At 42.8% G+C, this 15,852-nt stretch overlaps 1 protein-coding gene across 3 annotated transcripts in view; it reads right to left on the reverse strand.

Annotated features, from left to right (window-relative positions):
- Positions 1–15,852, reverse strand: part of SPRED2 (sprouty related EVH1 domain containing 2) — a 126,300-nt gene that overhangs the window by 17,149 nt on the left and 93,299 nt on the right. For all 3 annotated transcript variants that reach the window (XM_082851391.1, XM_082851390.1, XM_082851389.1), the window contains 2 exons: positions 9,688–9,856; positions 7,215–7,279 (listed from right to left, as the gene is read on the reverse strand). In XM_082851391.1, the coding sequence (XP_082707517.1) occupies positions 7,215–7,279; positions 9,688–9,856 (234 nt within the window). The remainder of the gene's footprint in view (positions 1–7,214; positions 7,280–9,687; positions 9,857–15,852) is intronic.

Below are 15,852 nucleotides of genomic sequence, written 5' to 3' on the forward strand. Positions count from 1 at the left end.
GCTCCGTGGCATGTGGGATCTTCCCGGACCGGGGCACGAACCCGTGTCCCCTGCATCGGCAGGTGGACTCTCAACCACTGCGCCACCAGGGAAGCCCAACAGAAACATTTTCGATCAACTGACCTTCTAAAATGTGACTGGGGCTCTCAGGCGGGCACAAGAGAACCCCGTAGTGCCACTGAAGAAGTCAGTTGAGGTTTTAAGCCAATGTACTAGTTGAAAAGTCCATTATTTAGGCGGCTCTTTGGCAGTGATGAGAATCTGGTATATTTCATATGCGAAATCTATTGAAACTTATTGAATAAATATTTCCTTTTCTTAAAGTTCTCTGAAAGTCAGCAAGCAGATTTGGGGTTTGCATTCTAGGTGAACAGTGTATGGAACTGAGCACAAGTTGCTTCACCTCTCTGAGCCTTGGGGACTTTATCTGCAGAAAAGGAAGTGTCAATAAGTACCTCATGGTCAGCTGTGAGGACCAAATACAGTAACGTACATGAAAGTGCAGGGCACAGTGCCAGGGATAGCTCCACGCCACAGTGCCTTTCCTTCTCCTCCCCTTGGGCCAGCAAACAGAAACTCAAAGGAAATATTTCACCCTGGGAAGGTTTTGAGTCCAAAAGGATCAATGATCACAGCTAATTAATGGCAGAACCAAGTTTAGACTCCTGGCCTCCCCCCAACTTCCAAACTCTGCACAAACAGGAGTCATATGCCACTTTACCTTTTAAAAACATCCCCTTTCTTAGAAAATCAGTAAACGAACCCCATTTATTACAAAACTGTTAGATTTGCCTTCAGTTTTAATGTGTGTTGGGGATGGATTAGGTGGAAAAAACTCTTCAAGAAAAGGAAAATTTTGTGGTATGCTGCAGTCTTCTGCTTCTATAAGGGAAAGCTTGACAGTTACAGAATTCCACAAATTCATTTGTTTCTACTTAATCAAGAATGAAAATAACCACAACTTGCAAAGACTCAAAAGCTCACCTAAGACAAACTGCTGCTTCATACTTTGGTTTCAACCACATGTTCTAGCCACGCTTTAGAAAATACCTGAAGTGGACGGGAGGGGTTGGAGATGTCATTAGGAGCAACTGCTCTGAATAACCATGAATAACCAGAAAGTAATCAAATGCAGCTTGTGAGGAACAGGATATCAAGGGTTCAAGCGTAGGGCACGAGGAAGAACCACGTTTTCCAGTCTGGGCGAAAACATGGCTAAAATCTGACAATGCTGTAAAAGACATTTTTCCTACGTGAAGGAGGACTGCCTACCTAAACAATTAAAGGACGATGAAACACCACAACATAAACAAAAAAAGAAAAAGAAAAGAAAGGCTGGTTAACATCTTTACTGGAGTATAATTGCTTTACAATGGTGTGTTAGTTTCTGCTTTATAACAAAGTGAATCAGCCATATGTATACATATATCCCAGCCAGCCTTTCTTAACTGGGTTCTAGGAGAGAATTCCGACCCACACAAAATGCTATGAATGACTTTTCTCGATTCTGCAAATGACGGTACACAGTTAGTGCTATTCTAGGTGCACAAGAGAGAAGTTAACTCGTTACATAGGATGGATGCTGTAAAGTGTGAGGGGTTCATTAGGAATCTCTATTGAGAAGTGCTGCCCAAATCCAGAAGCAATACTGAGGTGGGAGAATAAACCTTGGAGGTGGGAAAATAAATCAAAACCTTATAGGGACTTCCCTAGCGGTCCAGTGGCTAAGACTCTGCACTCCCAATGCAGGGGGCCCCGGGTTCGATCCCTGGTCAGGGAACTAGATCCCACATGTCGCAACTGAGAGTTCGCATGCCACAACTAAAGATCCCACATGCCGCAACTAAAGATCCCACACGCCGCAACTAAAAGATCCCGCGTGCCGCAACTAAGACCCGGCAGAGCCAAATAAATGAAAAAGAAAAAAAAACCTCATATAGGACCGGACTTCCTATTGCTATTCTGCGGACTTCTAGGCTGTAACACACACTCGGGCTCCCAGTCCGTCACATGAATGGGCCACACGGGGCACTGGTTACATATTTATCCTCTTATCTCTTCTCCCCTTTCCAACTTGGGTCCAGGAGAACCTAAAACATAACTCTTGCATAAGATTGACATAAAAAATAGAGCAGCCGAAATACCATAAATATAATTATTCAACAAATGGAGAGCAAAACGGCAGTGGTGAACGGGATGAGCGAGGAGATGGTGTTCGTTGCTCCTCCACTATGAACTGGCTGTGTCATCTTAGGCAAGTCGCCCATCTGACTGCACGACTTGTGTCTATAAAATGAGGCAAATCCTACTTTGTTTGCCAGAAGGAAGGAGGCTGGCTCAGCTGACATGAAAAAATCCCTTCCAATTCCAAGACCTAGAATGCTGAGGAGTTGGCACGTCTACAGGTATTCTCACCTCCTTGCAAGCCAAACATTTCCAGCTAACTCTTTTGTCAGGTCTCCTACCTTTAATGTGCCATTATTTCCACGGTGGACACACTTTCCTCCTCCCTTGACCACCCCCCTCCCCGCCTTTTTGAGCAAACTCCCTCTTATTTTTTTTCTTTCTTAAAAAAAAAAAAAAATCAATACGTGTATATCATTTAATAGCTCGAGTAGCAATCTCGCCCCCCCCCGTCTCAGCTTCTCACCCCCCCGAGAAATAAACCTTCAATTCTTGTGGCTCTTTCTCCTTGCATTTCTCTCTCCATCTTTTTAACAGCATCTTGTTAATACTCCTCTCTCCTGATTTGCAGCTTTGGATATTATTTAAGGCCTTATTATGGAAGATGAAGACTTAGCTATTTTCTACACCCCAAGTATCTTTCTATAAAGCAAATATTTCCCTAATCCCCCAGCTTTAGAGACAGAATCCAGCCACTCAGCACAATGACAGCTGAAGCACCGACAGCACTTGACCACAGATTCTCGACGAGCCTGCTCTGGCAGTACGTGTACCCTGCAGCTGCATTCTCCCAAGATCGTATTAAAATTCTCCTTGTCTAGCTACGAAGATGCTAATAACATTTGTAAATGATTTTGGTGCTCTGCAGCAGTAAATAAAGCCCCAGGTTTCAGTGGATCCAATCCTACAAGATAGGAACTTGGAAGATTGTTCATTAAATGACTATAAAACCCAGAGCCTCTCTAGTTCTATATAGTCCCTTTACTCACTGCCTCCCCATCCCCGATGACCCCCCTTCCTTGTGGGCCCCAAGCCCTCTGGGCCCAGAGTCTTCAACTGTAGGGCTCCAGGAGAACGTCAGTCTTAGGCTGGGGAGCAAAGCAGCTCGGCCTCTCCGCGGAGCTACAGTGTCCATCTCTCCAGGGCACGTGGGCCTCCTCCACAAGACACGCCAGAGCACGTGTCTCCCCCACAAGACAAAAGCACAACAGAGGGATAGACTCTCGAGGGTCCTTCCGTTCTTTCCCTCTCAAGGCTCTCCGGCTCCGGGGAGAGAAATGAAAAGCTGTCTGCCAGAGGCACGGATGAGAGCGGCTGACTCTCACCAGGGCCCCCAAATGCCCGCCACAGAACACTAGCCTCTGTTGTCGTTGCTTTATACGCTCTCCATTACTCATCTTACAAATCTGTACCAAATGGCTCAGGCACTGGAATTCCCTCCCACATCCATATTTAATGCCGGGCACACCCTGGCCACCTAGGGATTTGCGTGCACCTGGATGGATCACGGTATCTGAGGTCTCCCAGGGAGCAGAGGAGACCGTGCGGGGTGGAAGGCAACAAGGAACATGAACAGCCAAAGGCTTAGAGTGGGTGATGATGCTTGGAGCTCGTCTCCTAGTTATAGATGCGTCGGAAAACACAGCAAGAAAAATATGACATGAAGCTACTGAGAATCCCTCAAACTCACCCACCTTTAGATGGTCCCCCAGGACAGCAATAAAGCCAATGAGTAAAATATGAAACCCTATGATTGTTACGTACTATATTGGGGTTCAGAGCACCCATTTATTGAGCACCTATACAGCAAAGCTTTATAAGGGTGTAGAGACTATAATGAGGACTGCTTCTAATTGGATGAAGAGTCATTCATTCAGCAGATAAAATACGAAAACCAAAAAAAGCGGCAGGCTTTCAAGTAGCAAGAGAGAAATAGACAAGAGTACTGTGGGATTTGAAAGAAGAGAGAACAATCCTAATTGGTTCAGGGAGAAATACTAAGACACATAGATGGATAAACAGCCCAAGACTCAGAAAATCAGAGCAGTGGCTAGTCTGGAGTCTCTGGTGGTGGTTCCATCCGGAAAGATGTGGACACACACCAGGCTGGTGGCAGGAGAGGCGTGGGATGACTGCAGAGGCAATGTGTTGGCGACTGGCAAGACGCATGGGCAGAGCACGTGGGTATGTGTCTGCACACGCGTGCACACATGCTAAGCTGGATGCTAATTACCATCCTGAGAAGTCAGGGGGACAGGCTGGTTTAGGCGCCGAGAGTCAGGAAAGTATGAGACAGCCCATGCTTGGCAAGCACCCAAGCCCAACAACTTCTCCACGGTGGATATGGGGGTGCCCCTTCCTCCACTTCATCCCCCAACGTGGAACGTGCATCCATATGTTGTCCAGTGTCCTATTTTCCTCCCGGTCCCAAGGAATCCCCTGAAACAGAGGGAGACCCCTGGTTCCAGCAGCAGAAACAAAAGACCTCCTCCTGGTTCCTCAAGTTATGCCTCTAAAGGTTTTCTCCCGCATACGCTGTTCTCTTAGAAAATTCTCATTCTGGCTCGTCAAAAGTTGTAAGAGGGTCTATCACCATTTACACTCTTTCTATAATAAATGAGTTCCAAGTTCTAAACATCTGTCTTACCAATATAAGTTTTAGAACGCAACAAACCTTGGGAAGCTATAGGCTACACAGGAGTTAACGCAGCTGCTCTCTTCCACGGCTCCAGCTTTCAGAAATCTCCCTGATTTCTTAGGACAAAATGTCTCACGACAGGGAGCTCGTGAACAAACAGGAAACCTGGCGCATTAGTCCCTGACGACACTCCCATCCTTACATGGGATGTTGCTGATAGTCAATGGCTTAATGACTGGGCTTGTCTTGGGGAAGGGAGGTAGTATTATTAATAGGCCCCTGTTTGTAAACAAGTGGAATGAAGGCAAGGATCATAGACATCAGGGCCCACAGGGAATGCGATTAAGTCGCACTCCTCCTGCAGTGAGTTTCCGAGTGTCTGGAAGCAGCGGAGCTGTTTCTGTACTTCCTTCCAGGCATTCGGCCTTACCCTAGAGCAGCACATTGATTCCCTGTGGATTAAAGGACAAAACCAGGAGGGATGCTGGCTTCCATCATCAGCCTGTTCCCTCTTGCCCTCTCCTGCTTCCATAAATCACTTCTGGCAGGTAGCTGGGAAGCAGCTGCGAATGACAGTTTTGCTCTGGAGCACAGGAAGCCACCTTTTAACCCGCCTGCTGTTGTTTGTCTCTCAAAACGTGACAAAGGAACAGATGTAAGCAACATGCCAACTGTCGAGAGGATCTGCTTGGAGCGCTATGGGAAGCCTGCTCAGAGCCACATTACACCAGCCGCTGTGCGGAGGCACAACTGAGTTCATTTCCTGACATATCACCCCCACACACACACCGTTGCCCCCGTCCCAAGCACTCTCTACTCATGTCAGGTCGGAGTCTGCAATGCTCAGGCAACTCAGTACATGCATCCCTGCTGCCACCTTCACTTCCCGCCTCGAAGCCCGTTCCCAAACCCTGTTCTAATGCCACTGAGGTCCGGTCCAGCCTCAGCTCCCAGGGGTCTTCTCTGACCCCCACAACCCTCCTTGTAAAGGACCTTGGGCCAGAGCACTTTACAGTCTGTGCTGGCTTCTAAGCTTCTCACAGGCCCATCTCATTGCTGTCCAGACCACCCAGTTACCTCCATGAGGGCTTGAGCTGGGTTCACACACCTCTGTCTTCCCAAAGTAGCGTTTTTCAAATTACTAGTTGCAGGATGAGCGGGTCGGGAATCAAGTTTAAAGGGTTGCAACTAATATTTAAAATATTAAATAAAAACACAGCTTATAAAAGATACTCTTGGGACAACTGAGGAATTATCAGGGAACTATTAGATGATATTATGAAATTCCTATTAATTTTCTTAGGTCCAGTAATGGTGTTGTATAGAAGAACGCCTTATTTTTACGCGATGCATGCTCACGTATTTAGAGGCGACTTACTTTCTCCTGGATCAGCAGAAAAATTATGTGTGTGTGCGTGTGTGTGTAAGTTCACACGCATGCACAGATAAAACAAATGGGGCAAAATGTTACAACTGTTGACTCTAGGTGTGGAGTATACAGGTGTTCACTGTACTATTCTTTAAATTTTCCTGTATGCTTGAAAAGTTTCATAATAAAAAGCAGAAGAAACTAAAAAGAGAAAAAAGTCACAACGCAGGGCATGAAATACGATCTGGTTTGGGATGTCTATGGATGTGTGTCCTAGGTTACAATTTAAATGTATTTCTTCCTGTGGGTCAAGGCCGAGACTTTGAAATGCTGCCCTACAGCTCCTGATGGCACAAGCACACAGCAGGTGCACACTGAACTGTTTGTTTAATTAACTTCTAAAAGCACAGAATTTTAGTGAAGGGGCAAGCTGAGAAATCATTTTGTCTCCAGTTACGTCCCATTAACTCAAGCTGTGTCAAAATATCCAAGCCATTTCCTGCCTTAGCACACTTGGCTCTAACCTCAACTCCGCCTTCAGAACTCTTATCAGATGTTTAATTACTCATCAGGAAGGCTACTCCCCTGCCCCGCACCCACCGCGCAAGGGAGGTTGGGGGAGCTGGTTGTTAATGCAAAACTCTGAGAGTAGGGTGACCAGTTGTCCCAGTTTGCCTGGGACTGAAGTATGTATTTTGCTGGACTAGGGACTTCCAGTGCTAAAACTAGGACAGTCCCAGGCAAACCAGGATGGCTAGTCACCTTAAGTGTGAAGGAAGACTGGGAGCGCGCCCTGGACAGCTCTAGGAGAGCCGATACTATGTGTCTTGTAGCATCACGGCAACATGAGGGACCAGGGAAAACCCAGGGCAGCATAATTATGACAAGGCAGAGATCTCCCTGACAGCATCCCAACAGCAACAGCAAATACCAAATTGCCAAGTGTCTCTCATGCCCCTAAACAGAACCTCTCTCTGATTATTCACCAACTCATCTGGAAAGCAAAGGACCATGGGAACTTACTGTAAAAACGTCATCATCACCGAGCTCAGCCTCATTATGGATGGTGGAAGATGATGTTGTTGAGCCTAAAAAGACACAAAAACCACAAAAAGGTGTTTCTAAAGAGGATAAGTCAAAGCCAATCATTTAAAAAAGTATATTTAAATAAACCACATCCTATTCCTTTCACATGTGAATCACCAGCAGAAATATGTTACCTGGGAATTAAATTAAATTAAATTAAATTTACCCTTCTTAATTGACTTTAGCCAGCATGTTCCCTAAATGAACTTTGCCTACTGTTGTTCCCAAATCAATCCCTCAAACTCCCTCACTGGCCACTGGAGACCAAGTACGCAGAGAGGCACCACAGAGGCCATGCATCATGACCGGCCTCCACCAGTGACCCCCATGCCCCCACTGTGTAGTGGGAAAAGCAATGGATGGAGAACTCCAGGTTGGACGGGCCACAATCTCACTGCATAACTGGACTTAGAGGTCAGGGCTTTTCATTTACTCACGAGGGGATTTGACTAAACAGCTAGTATGATTGCTTCCTGTGCTGAAATTCAGACACGGTACTCTAAACCCCAGATTGTGGGAGCCACCTTCTAAGCTGATACCTGGGCAAAGAGGTTTTCTCTTGCAATACTAGGGTATCGATGAGTTTTCTTCGTTTCTGCGGGCCAACATTTAGGTTCATTTAGGCTCATGTCAGAAAACCCAGTTTATTCCATCAGGGAAAAAAATGGTCATTTAGGGTTCAACTGGTTTATCTGTTCAACGCTTTCTTCATTCTGGTAGGCAAATCACTATAACTTCCCCTTTTCTTTCCTAATACCACTCCATAATGTGTGGATCAAATCAACTGACACTGTTAATGGCCAAAAGGAAAAACATACTTAAATTTGCATAAGTAGGGCTTCCCTGGTGGCGCAGTGGTTGAGAGTCCGCCTGCCGATGCAGGGGACACGGGTTCGCGCCCCGGTCCGGGAAGATCCCACTTGCCGCGGAGCGGCTGGGCCCCTGAGCCATGGCCGCTGAGCCTGCGCGTCCGGAGCCTGTGCTCCGCAACGGGAGAGGCCACAGCAGTGAGAGGCCCGTGTACCGCAAAAAAAAAAAATCTGCACAAGTGATAGATCTACCAAAAGGGAAATTTAGTCTCTATCTTCTCCTTTTCTTCGTTAGGTCTTACAAAATGTACATTTGGAAAATATTTTGCTATTACATGAAACTGAAATCAAAAGACTTGCTCAGAAAGAAATGAGAAACATTTACATTTCCAATGAGGGATCACAGGAGGAAAAACAAGTCCCACAATACCCTGTGTGCAATTCCTATTGATCTCTGAGGATTTTTCTCTACTATCTGAATTACTCTAGTCCATCAACGTTTAAGGCAAGTTCGGTAGAACAGAGCTAGGTAGAGTGTATACAGAGAAAAAAATTACAAAAGAATCCAATTTTGTGTGTAGCTTCAGTGACTAAGTACACGGACATACTGCTTCTACCAGTAATACAGGATACTTTCTGTTCTAAACATTTAAAAGCTATGTTTAATAACAAGATTTTAAACATTTGCCACTTGTGTCAGATCTATGATGTGAACACTGGCTGTTACTCTTCTGGCCACCCTGGGATTGCAGTTCCCTGATTCGTGTTCCAGCCAGAACTGTCTCCCCGCTGATGTTAAGAGATGTTTCTTTTGAGATTTGCTTTTCTCTCTTCCCCCAAATCCGCAATGAGGACAATGACTTCAGAACATATTTTTTCATATACAAATAAAACATATGTTCTTTTGCGATTAATCTCCCCAAATTCTGAATTTGGCTTTGCCGTGCCTTGCTTAATATTCCTTTCTTCACAGGGCCCTGGCTATGGAAGCTTGAACCCTTTGATTTGATAAGTGAATGTGTCGAAGTGGAGAATTTGTGTGTTTGGACTCTGTGGATTCTAGAAAAGCCCACGAGAACTCACTGCCCAAGAGCCTTCCAGGCCACGATTAAATGCAACACAGTGTTTACCAGCTGCTCACCCAGGGACTAAGGAGTCACAGATCCCTCTGCCTTTTCAGTAGCAGACGTACCCCCTGGGCTCTCCTTACACAACAGTGGGAAGGCATGGAGATTTCTGGGCCCATTAGAATCTGTTCTCCACCTCTGGACCAAATCTGACCAAAGCTGTTTCTCAATAGTCAGGGAAAGGTAAAACACATCAAAAAGTCATTCACATGGAAGTCTAGAGCTTGTCTTTTCAGAGCAGAGTCTAAAAACCAATTGGAATCACTCGTTACTCTGAAACCCATCTCCTTTTTCCCTGCACTGTCACTTAAAGTTTTTTTCTCCTTGGATGTTCCTAAAGTTTTGGCCTCTACTGACCTGGCCCCCAACCTTCCTGCAAATAACCCACAAATATATGACGGCAGACAATTCAGATTAAAAAGAACCTGGAAACCTCCTGTAGTCCCACTGAGAATGCAGTAATAAATTCAATACCTTCTATAAGGTCTTCGATTGCTTTCCTCACTCCCCTGTCAAAGGCTCGAGCATCAGCAGGGCTTTGGAAAGTAAGTCCAAACTTCCTATTGTCGACCTTCCAGTGATGAAAGGTTGGGTTGGCTTTGGTGTAGACCAAGTCCTTTCTCACATAGCATTCCAATACCACCTGAAGGATTGAAACACACAGGCGGGTTACTTGTTAAATCGTCATGACTGCGTCTGGTTACAAAAAGCTAACTAGGAACCATCGTCCTTGGTGGCAACTAACGAAAGCCCCCCCCTCTGCCTTCACGTATCTTTGAAGGCTTCTTGGAGGAAGGCTTTGTCTGCCTCTGTTGACCACGCACTCCTTGCTACCCCGTACCCTTGGTGGTCCTCCCTTGGTGGATCTCAACCTTCCTTCTCCTGTCCTAATGCGTGTCTCTCAGTGACCTCAAATTCAACAAGCTGAGAAAATAACTAACTTGCTCTGAAAATTCTGCCCCTAGTAACTTCCCCTTGTCTAGCAATGCCAACCCCTCCCTTTTCATTCTCTCTGGCTCAAATCTCTGTGGTTTTCTTTTGCCTCTTCGGCTTTCTCTATCCCCCGTATTATTATTCACCAAGTCCATTTCATTTTTCCTTCAACATCTTTTGTATCAACCCTGTTTCAACTGCTACTACCGTGATCTAGGTCTCTACTAACCTTTTATCTGGATTATTAGAACAATCTCCAAATTTCTAGCAATCTCGTCTCAGAGCGGCCTTTTTACTAAGCTATGACTTTGAGCAGATTGGCTTAGACCTTTGACCTTTTTATCTCTAAAGCGGAAGCAAAGCAACACCAACGTTATCAATGAACGTACACATGAACATGCTTTGAAAACACCAAACAGTAAGAAACCTAACGGTCACACACGCTTCCCAGTATATCGCATTATGTTTTACTCTTATTTACTTCCGTTTTTGTCACCTTCACAATTTAGTACTTGGTTTCATATTATTCTCTGCCAGTTTCGTGTGCATTAGTTTTGTTCCCCTAACTAGACTGTAAAAGGTCAAGATGTTTTATAAAATAACTCCCTCTGTGTGTAGAGTGCTATTGCGGATAGAGATACCAGAGTTTAAGATGATAGAATAAAAGAGGCATGCAATCATGTGAACGTAAACTCCAGTCTTTATTCATAGAAAGCTCCAAAATATTGACAATATTTATTTCTATGGTTCCATCATATATATATCAAAATGATTTTGCTAACTTCTACTAGCTTTGATCTTGTTCTGGCAAAGTTCTACATTTAACAAAATGAGATCTTATTAATTTTTAACTAAGTGAAAGAATCAAGGCCTGCCTAAATTAATAAAAATTCCAATTAGAGAGAATATCTTTAAATGAGTACAACTTTCAAGAATACATCTAGGCAAACAGAAATTAAACATTGCCTAATAAATGTTCCCTAACTTAATAGATGAGAATAATAGTCAAATTGGCATATCAAATAGCAGTCCCAGTTAACTTTATTCCATTGTATTGAATGAAGACAACAGTTCCCTCGCACAGTTCTATTTATGATTAAATTGCTTACTATGGCCATTTTCCCCTAAGAATAGCACAATGATTAAATGTCAGCCCAGCCCCATTCCAAGTTGGGGATATCCAAATAACCAAGGCTTTAACTAACAAATGTTATCTATTTTAGAATTTAATAGTCTCAATGCAAAGTCTCAAAATAAACTTTTTTGTAAAAACAAAGACTTCTGGATTTTTCCCTATTTTTTGGGTGAAAAAAATTAGTCTTTGGTTGACATTTTCTGTGTTTAAGATTATTCCAAAGGTACATCTTCCTAGAGAAGTGCAGTAAGTTCTTAGAAAAGTAAAGTTCAGCCACCTAAATTATGTGAGGGAGAGGAGGCCAGATACCATTTCTTTGTTCTCTTAAACAAAATTACATCATTACCTATCTAAGTTTAATGACAAGAACGAAAACGTTCAAATGCTTTCATCTTCCTAACAGGTATAACCCCTCTAGTGAAGTTTTGGCATAATAGGTATCAATCTTCTAAAGTGAAGTTTAGGCATTGACTTAAAAGTTGAGAAAGGCTTTTAAAAATAGCTTTTTAAATCAGATGCGTGGGGAGACAAAAAGTGATTATATATTCTTGTTGGAGGGTTCAAAAAAATCGATACAAGAAATCCATATTGTAGAAGATTTAAGTAATTTAGGTGAGTCCATGAAGGTTCCATTCTTGCCCATCTACCGTCCCTACCCTCAATGCCTCTCCCTTCTCCAGAACTGCCCACTGTCGGTATGGCAGACACAACTCCAGTTCCCTTCCTGCAGCTTCTTTACATGCGCATGTAAGTTTGTGTGTGTGAGTCTGTTTAAATGTAGCCAAGCCTATAAATTGGTCTTTAACTTGCCTTTTCCCCAAAAACGTGTCTTGGAGATACAGGAAGGATACAGAAAGGATTCTGTTTAGTGGCTGCATAAATAATATTCCTCAGTACGGATATATTAAAATTATTCAGCCATTCTCCACACTAATGGGCATTTAAGTCATTTCTAATTGGTTGCTTTTACACTGTCTAATGCTGGAATGAACATCCTTGAACATGTTCTCAAAGTCTTGGGAGCCTTCCCTCTGCACCCCCAGGTCCTTTCACGGGGTCTGGGATGGCAAAACTATTTTCATATATTAAGATACTTTTGCTTTTTCATTGTGTTGCCAGTTCTGCTAATGGTGCAAAAGGAATGGTGGGTAAAACTGCTGTGCTGAGGCATGAATCAAGGCCAGGCAGTGGCACCAAACAGTACCAAAGTCACCGGATTCACCACTGTCACACGGTCAAAGTAAAAAAGGCCAGTCTTACGTAGGATTGTACTTGATGAAGCAGTTAAAAATTATTACATCTTGACCTGTGAATACACATCTTTCATCTCGTGTGATGAAATGGGAAGTACACATAATTGGATTCTCGTATCTGCTTCTGCATTTGATCCGCTGTAATACATTGCTTTGGCTGAAGTATGGGAAGAAACTCTGGATTTGCACAAATGTGTAATTAGAAAAGGGAAGAGTATCTCTCATAGCCTTCTTACTTCTACTGCATGGGGAAGAATGACGACTGTCTCAAGGAAAAAGGTGCGTAATTGCTGCAGTTTTGAGTTGAACTAACTACTTTCCTCATGGATCGCCAGGTTTACTTGAAAGAACAGCCTACAGGTGAACTACGGTTATTCAGACTTGGGTACTTGGCCGACATTTTCTTGAAGATGAACACAGCGAGCCTGTCACCTCAAGGAGAACGAGGAGGTATTTGTTGCCAATAATGAGACTTCAACTTTCAAGTGAAAATTAGAATTTTGGACAGCTTCCCAATACTTCAGACTTTTCTAATGAGATCAGTGGTGATATTAAGAAATGTGATTTTTTGATATTGTAGAATTAAATGTATCAACATTTGGAAGTTAATAATGGTTAACTCAGTAAACCATTATTTTCCAAATGACCAATGCATGACGTTACAAAATCAGGAATGAGTAAAAGATCCATGCAAAGAGAAAGATAAACCAGTGGATTTTAATGTCATAGAGTATAAAAAGGTCATTGATATGGTTTCAGAGTCCACATTTAAGAAACTACTACAAGCCGAGTTTTGGTGTAGCATCAAAGAAGTCTATCTACGATGGTCTGAAAAGGCTATTAAAATATTTCTGTTTTCCAACTACATATCTGTGTGAGGCTGGATTTTCTTCATGTACTTCAACCAAAACATATGGCCACAGATTGAAAGCAAGAGTAGACATTAGAATCCAGCTATTTTCTATCAAGTCAGATAATAAAGAGATCTGCAAAAATGCAAAGCAACGCTATTCTTCTAATTATTTTTTTTCTGGAAAATAGTTATATAGTTATTTGCCTATTCTTGCCTGTAAAGAATGTCATTTATGCTAACACTACTGTTTAATTAAGATTTTTTAACAATTTCAGTTTTAATTTCTAGTATGGTAAATATTAGTAGCTATAAGCTGCAAGATGAAAGCGTTTTGGGGTCCTCAATACATTTTTAGAGGGTAAAGGGATTCTGAGACCAAAACTCTCCGATAACTGTAACTATCCATAAAGCTCTGCAGTCTATCTCCATAGGATAGGGTTTAGATGTGGAACTGCCAAGTAAAACGGAATACACATTTTAAATTCATATCCTGCCAAACTGCCTTTCAAAGAGCTGTGCCGGCTGTGACTCCCACCAAATGTGTGTGGGAGCGCTCACAGACCTGCACTGGAATGCAACCTTTTAGATTTTGTGATTCACCTTCATAAGGTAGTTAGTTTCTCACAGCATTCATTTCAGAAGTAAAATCCTCTAATCCATCTAAAATAAGATTCAACTCAGAAATTTTTAGTTTACATATAATTTCTCAGGAAAACTTGATTGTCTCCGACTCACAAAAAATTATCCAAATAACGACTTTGTGAATGGATATTTGGAACACAGACTTTTCCCGTAGAAACAATGGAAGTTACGTTCACAGGCGTCAACACAGAAGTCAAGTAACAACAACAAAAACCAATGTGCTGAATTCTAGAACTGCACTACCTTGGAAAAACCACTGACAACAGTTTCTATCAGAAAAGGCTGGTTGTCCCGGTTGGAATACTGGGAACTCTGATACCATCCGTTCTCTGTATTCCCAAAATGATCTCCACCCTCTCCTCGCCATTCCACCACTGAGGGGGAGGGGTGTCCTTCAACAACCCCACCCCATTTGCACAGCTTCCAGGAGGATTCATACCCTCCAGTGGGCAGAAATGCTGCATTACGTAAGCTTGGAGGCCAAAGGAGGAGTCACCATATTGCCATAAGTGTGTGTGGGGTTGTGTGTTAGGAGTCCAGGATTTACCGGAGTGTGAAACAGGCACAGCGAGGGATGGAAAGATGCAGAAGCACATCTGGGTGTATGGGTGTGTGATTTAACTACTAGTGGATATAATATATAAAAGTCCAGAAGTGTAGTCACAGAATGTAAGGGGGACAAGAAGAGGGAGAGGGTGATGGAGAAACATGACAGGGGAGGGGATGAGGCACACGATCCTTGTGCAATAGCAACACACAACAGAAGCTGGTCCACAGCCAGGACTGTCCTATTCCCATGCAGAGCTGGTATGAAGGGACCAGGTTTTGGCTTCACAATGAAATGGTTCCCAGTGCTGGCTCTGCTAATGACTATGTGCCCCAGACTGAGGAAATGGATCACTTCTTGGAGAATTGAGGTTCCCCATTACAAAGTGTAGATAATATCAATAGTATCCTCCTCCTTCAGACTGTTGCAGGAATTTAACTGAGGTTATTTCCATAAAGGGCCTCAAACAAAACTGTAGGAGCTCACAATTACTATGGTCAAGTCGGTGGTACAAGTTTACAAATGTATCTATAAAATGAAAGGGCTGAATTAGACAATGTAAAGGCTATTTCAGGTTGACATATTCTATGACAAACCACAGAAATACCAGGAAAAAATAGACCTAAAAAGATGTAACCATTCAGGTACAATAATTTGCTAACACAAAAGTAGTAACAATAAAAATAAAAAGGGAAAAAGTGAAAAAAATTTTTCTAGCAAAATTTTTGTAGGAAAAGAACCCCAACTAAAATAAAAAAGGCAAGCAACAGATTATAAAAATATCTGCAGATATGTAGATGAAGATGAGTATCTTTATTATACTCAGAGGGCATACGTATCAAGGAGAAAAATCAGGCCCCAAAAGGTAAATACACAAAGGACGCTGACAGATAATTCACAGTTAAGACTGTTTAACAAACAGAAAAACATTTGATCTCATTATTAATCAACAAGATACCACTGTTACTCTAATCAAATTGGTAAAGATTTAAAATATGTGACCCTCAGTGTGTTAAAGAAAATTCTCACATATGCTGGTAGCAGCTCTTTGTACAAGTATCAAAAGTCATAAAAATTTGACCCCTCAAATTATTCCAAGTAAATAATAAGTGTGGAAAATGCAGGTAGATAATACTGGGGGTAGCGGGAAGGGAAGGAATCTTAACATTTGACACTAAGGAGATCCTCAAATAAACAGTGGAAAATCAGCCTGATACCAGCAACATGAAAAATTTCTTATGAGAATATCTTATGAGATATAAAACTTTAGGGACTT

This window comes from Leucopleurus acutus, assembly GCF_964270905.1.
Source record: "Leucopleurus acutus genome assembly, chromosome: 12".
NCBI classification, from domain to species: domain Eukaryota; kingdom Metazoa; phylum Chordata; class Mammalia; order Artiodactyla; family Delphinidae; genus Leucopleurus; species Leucopleurus acutus.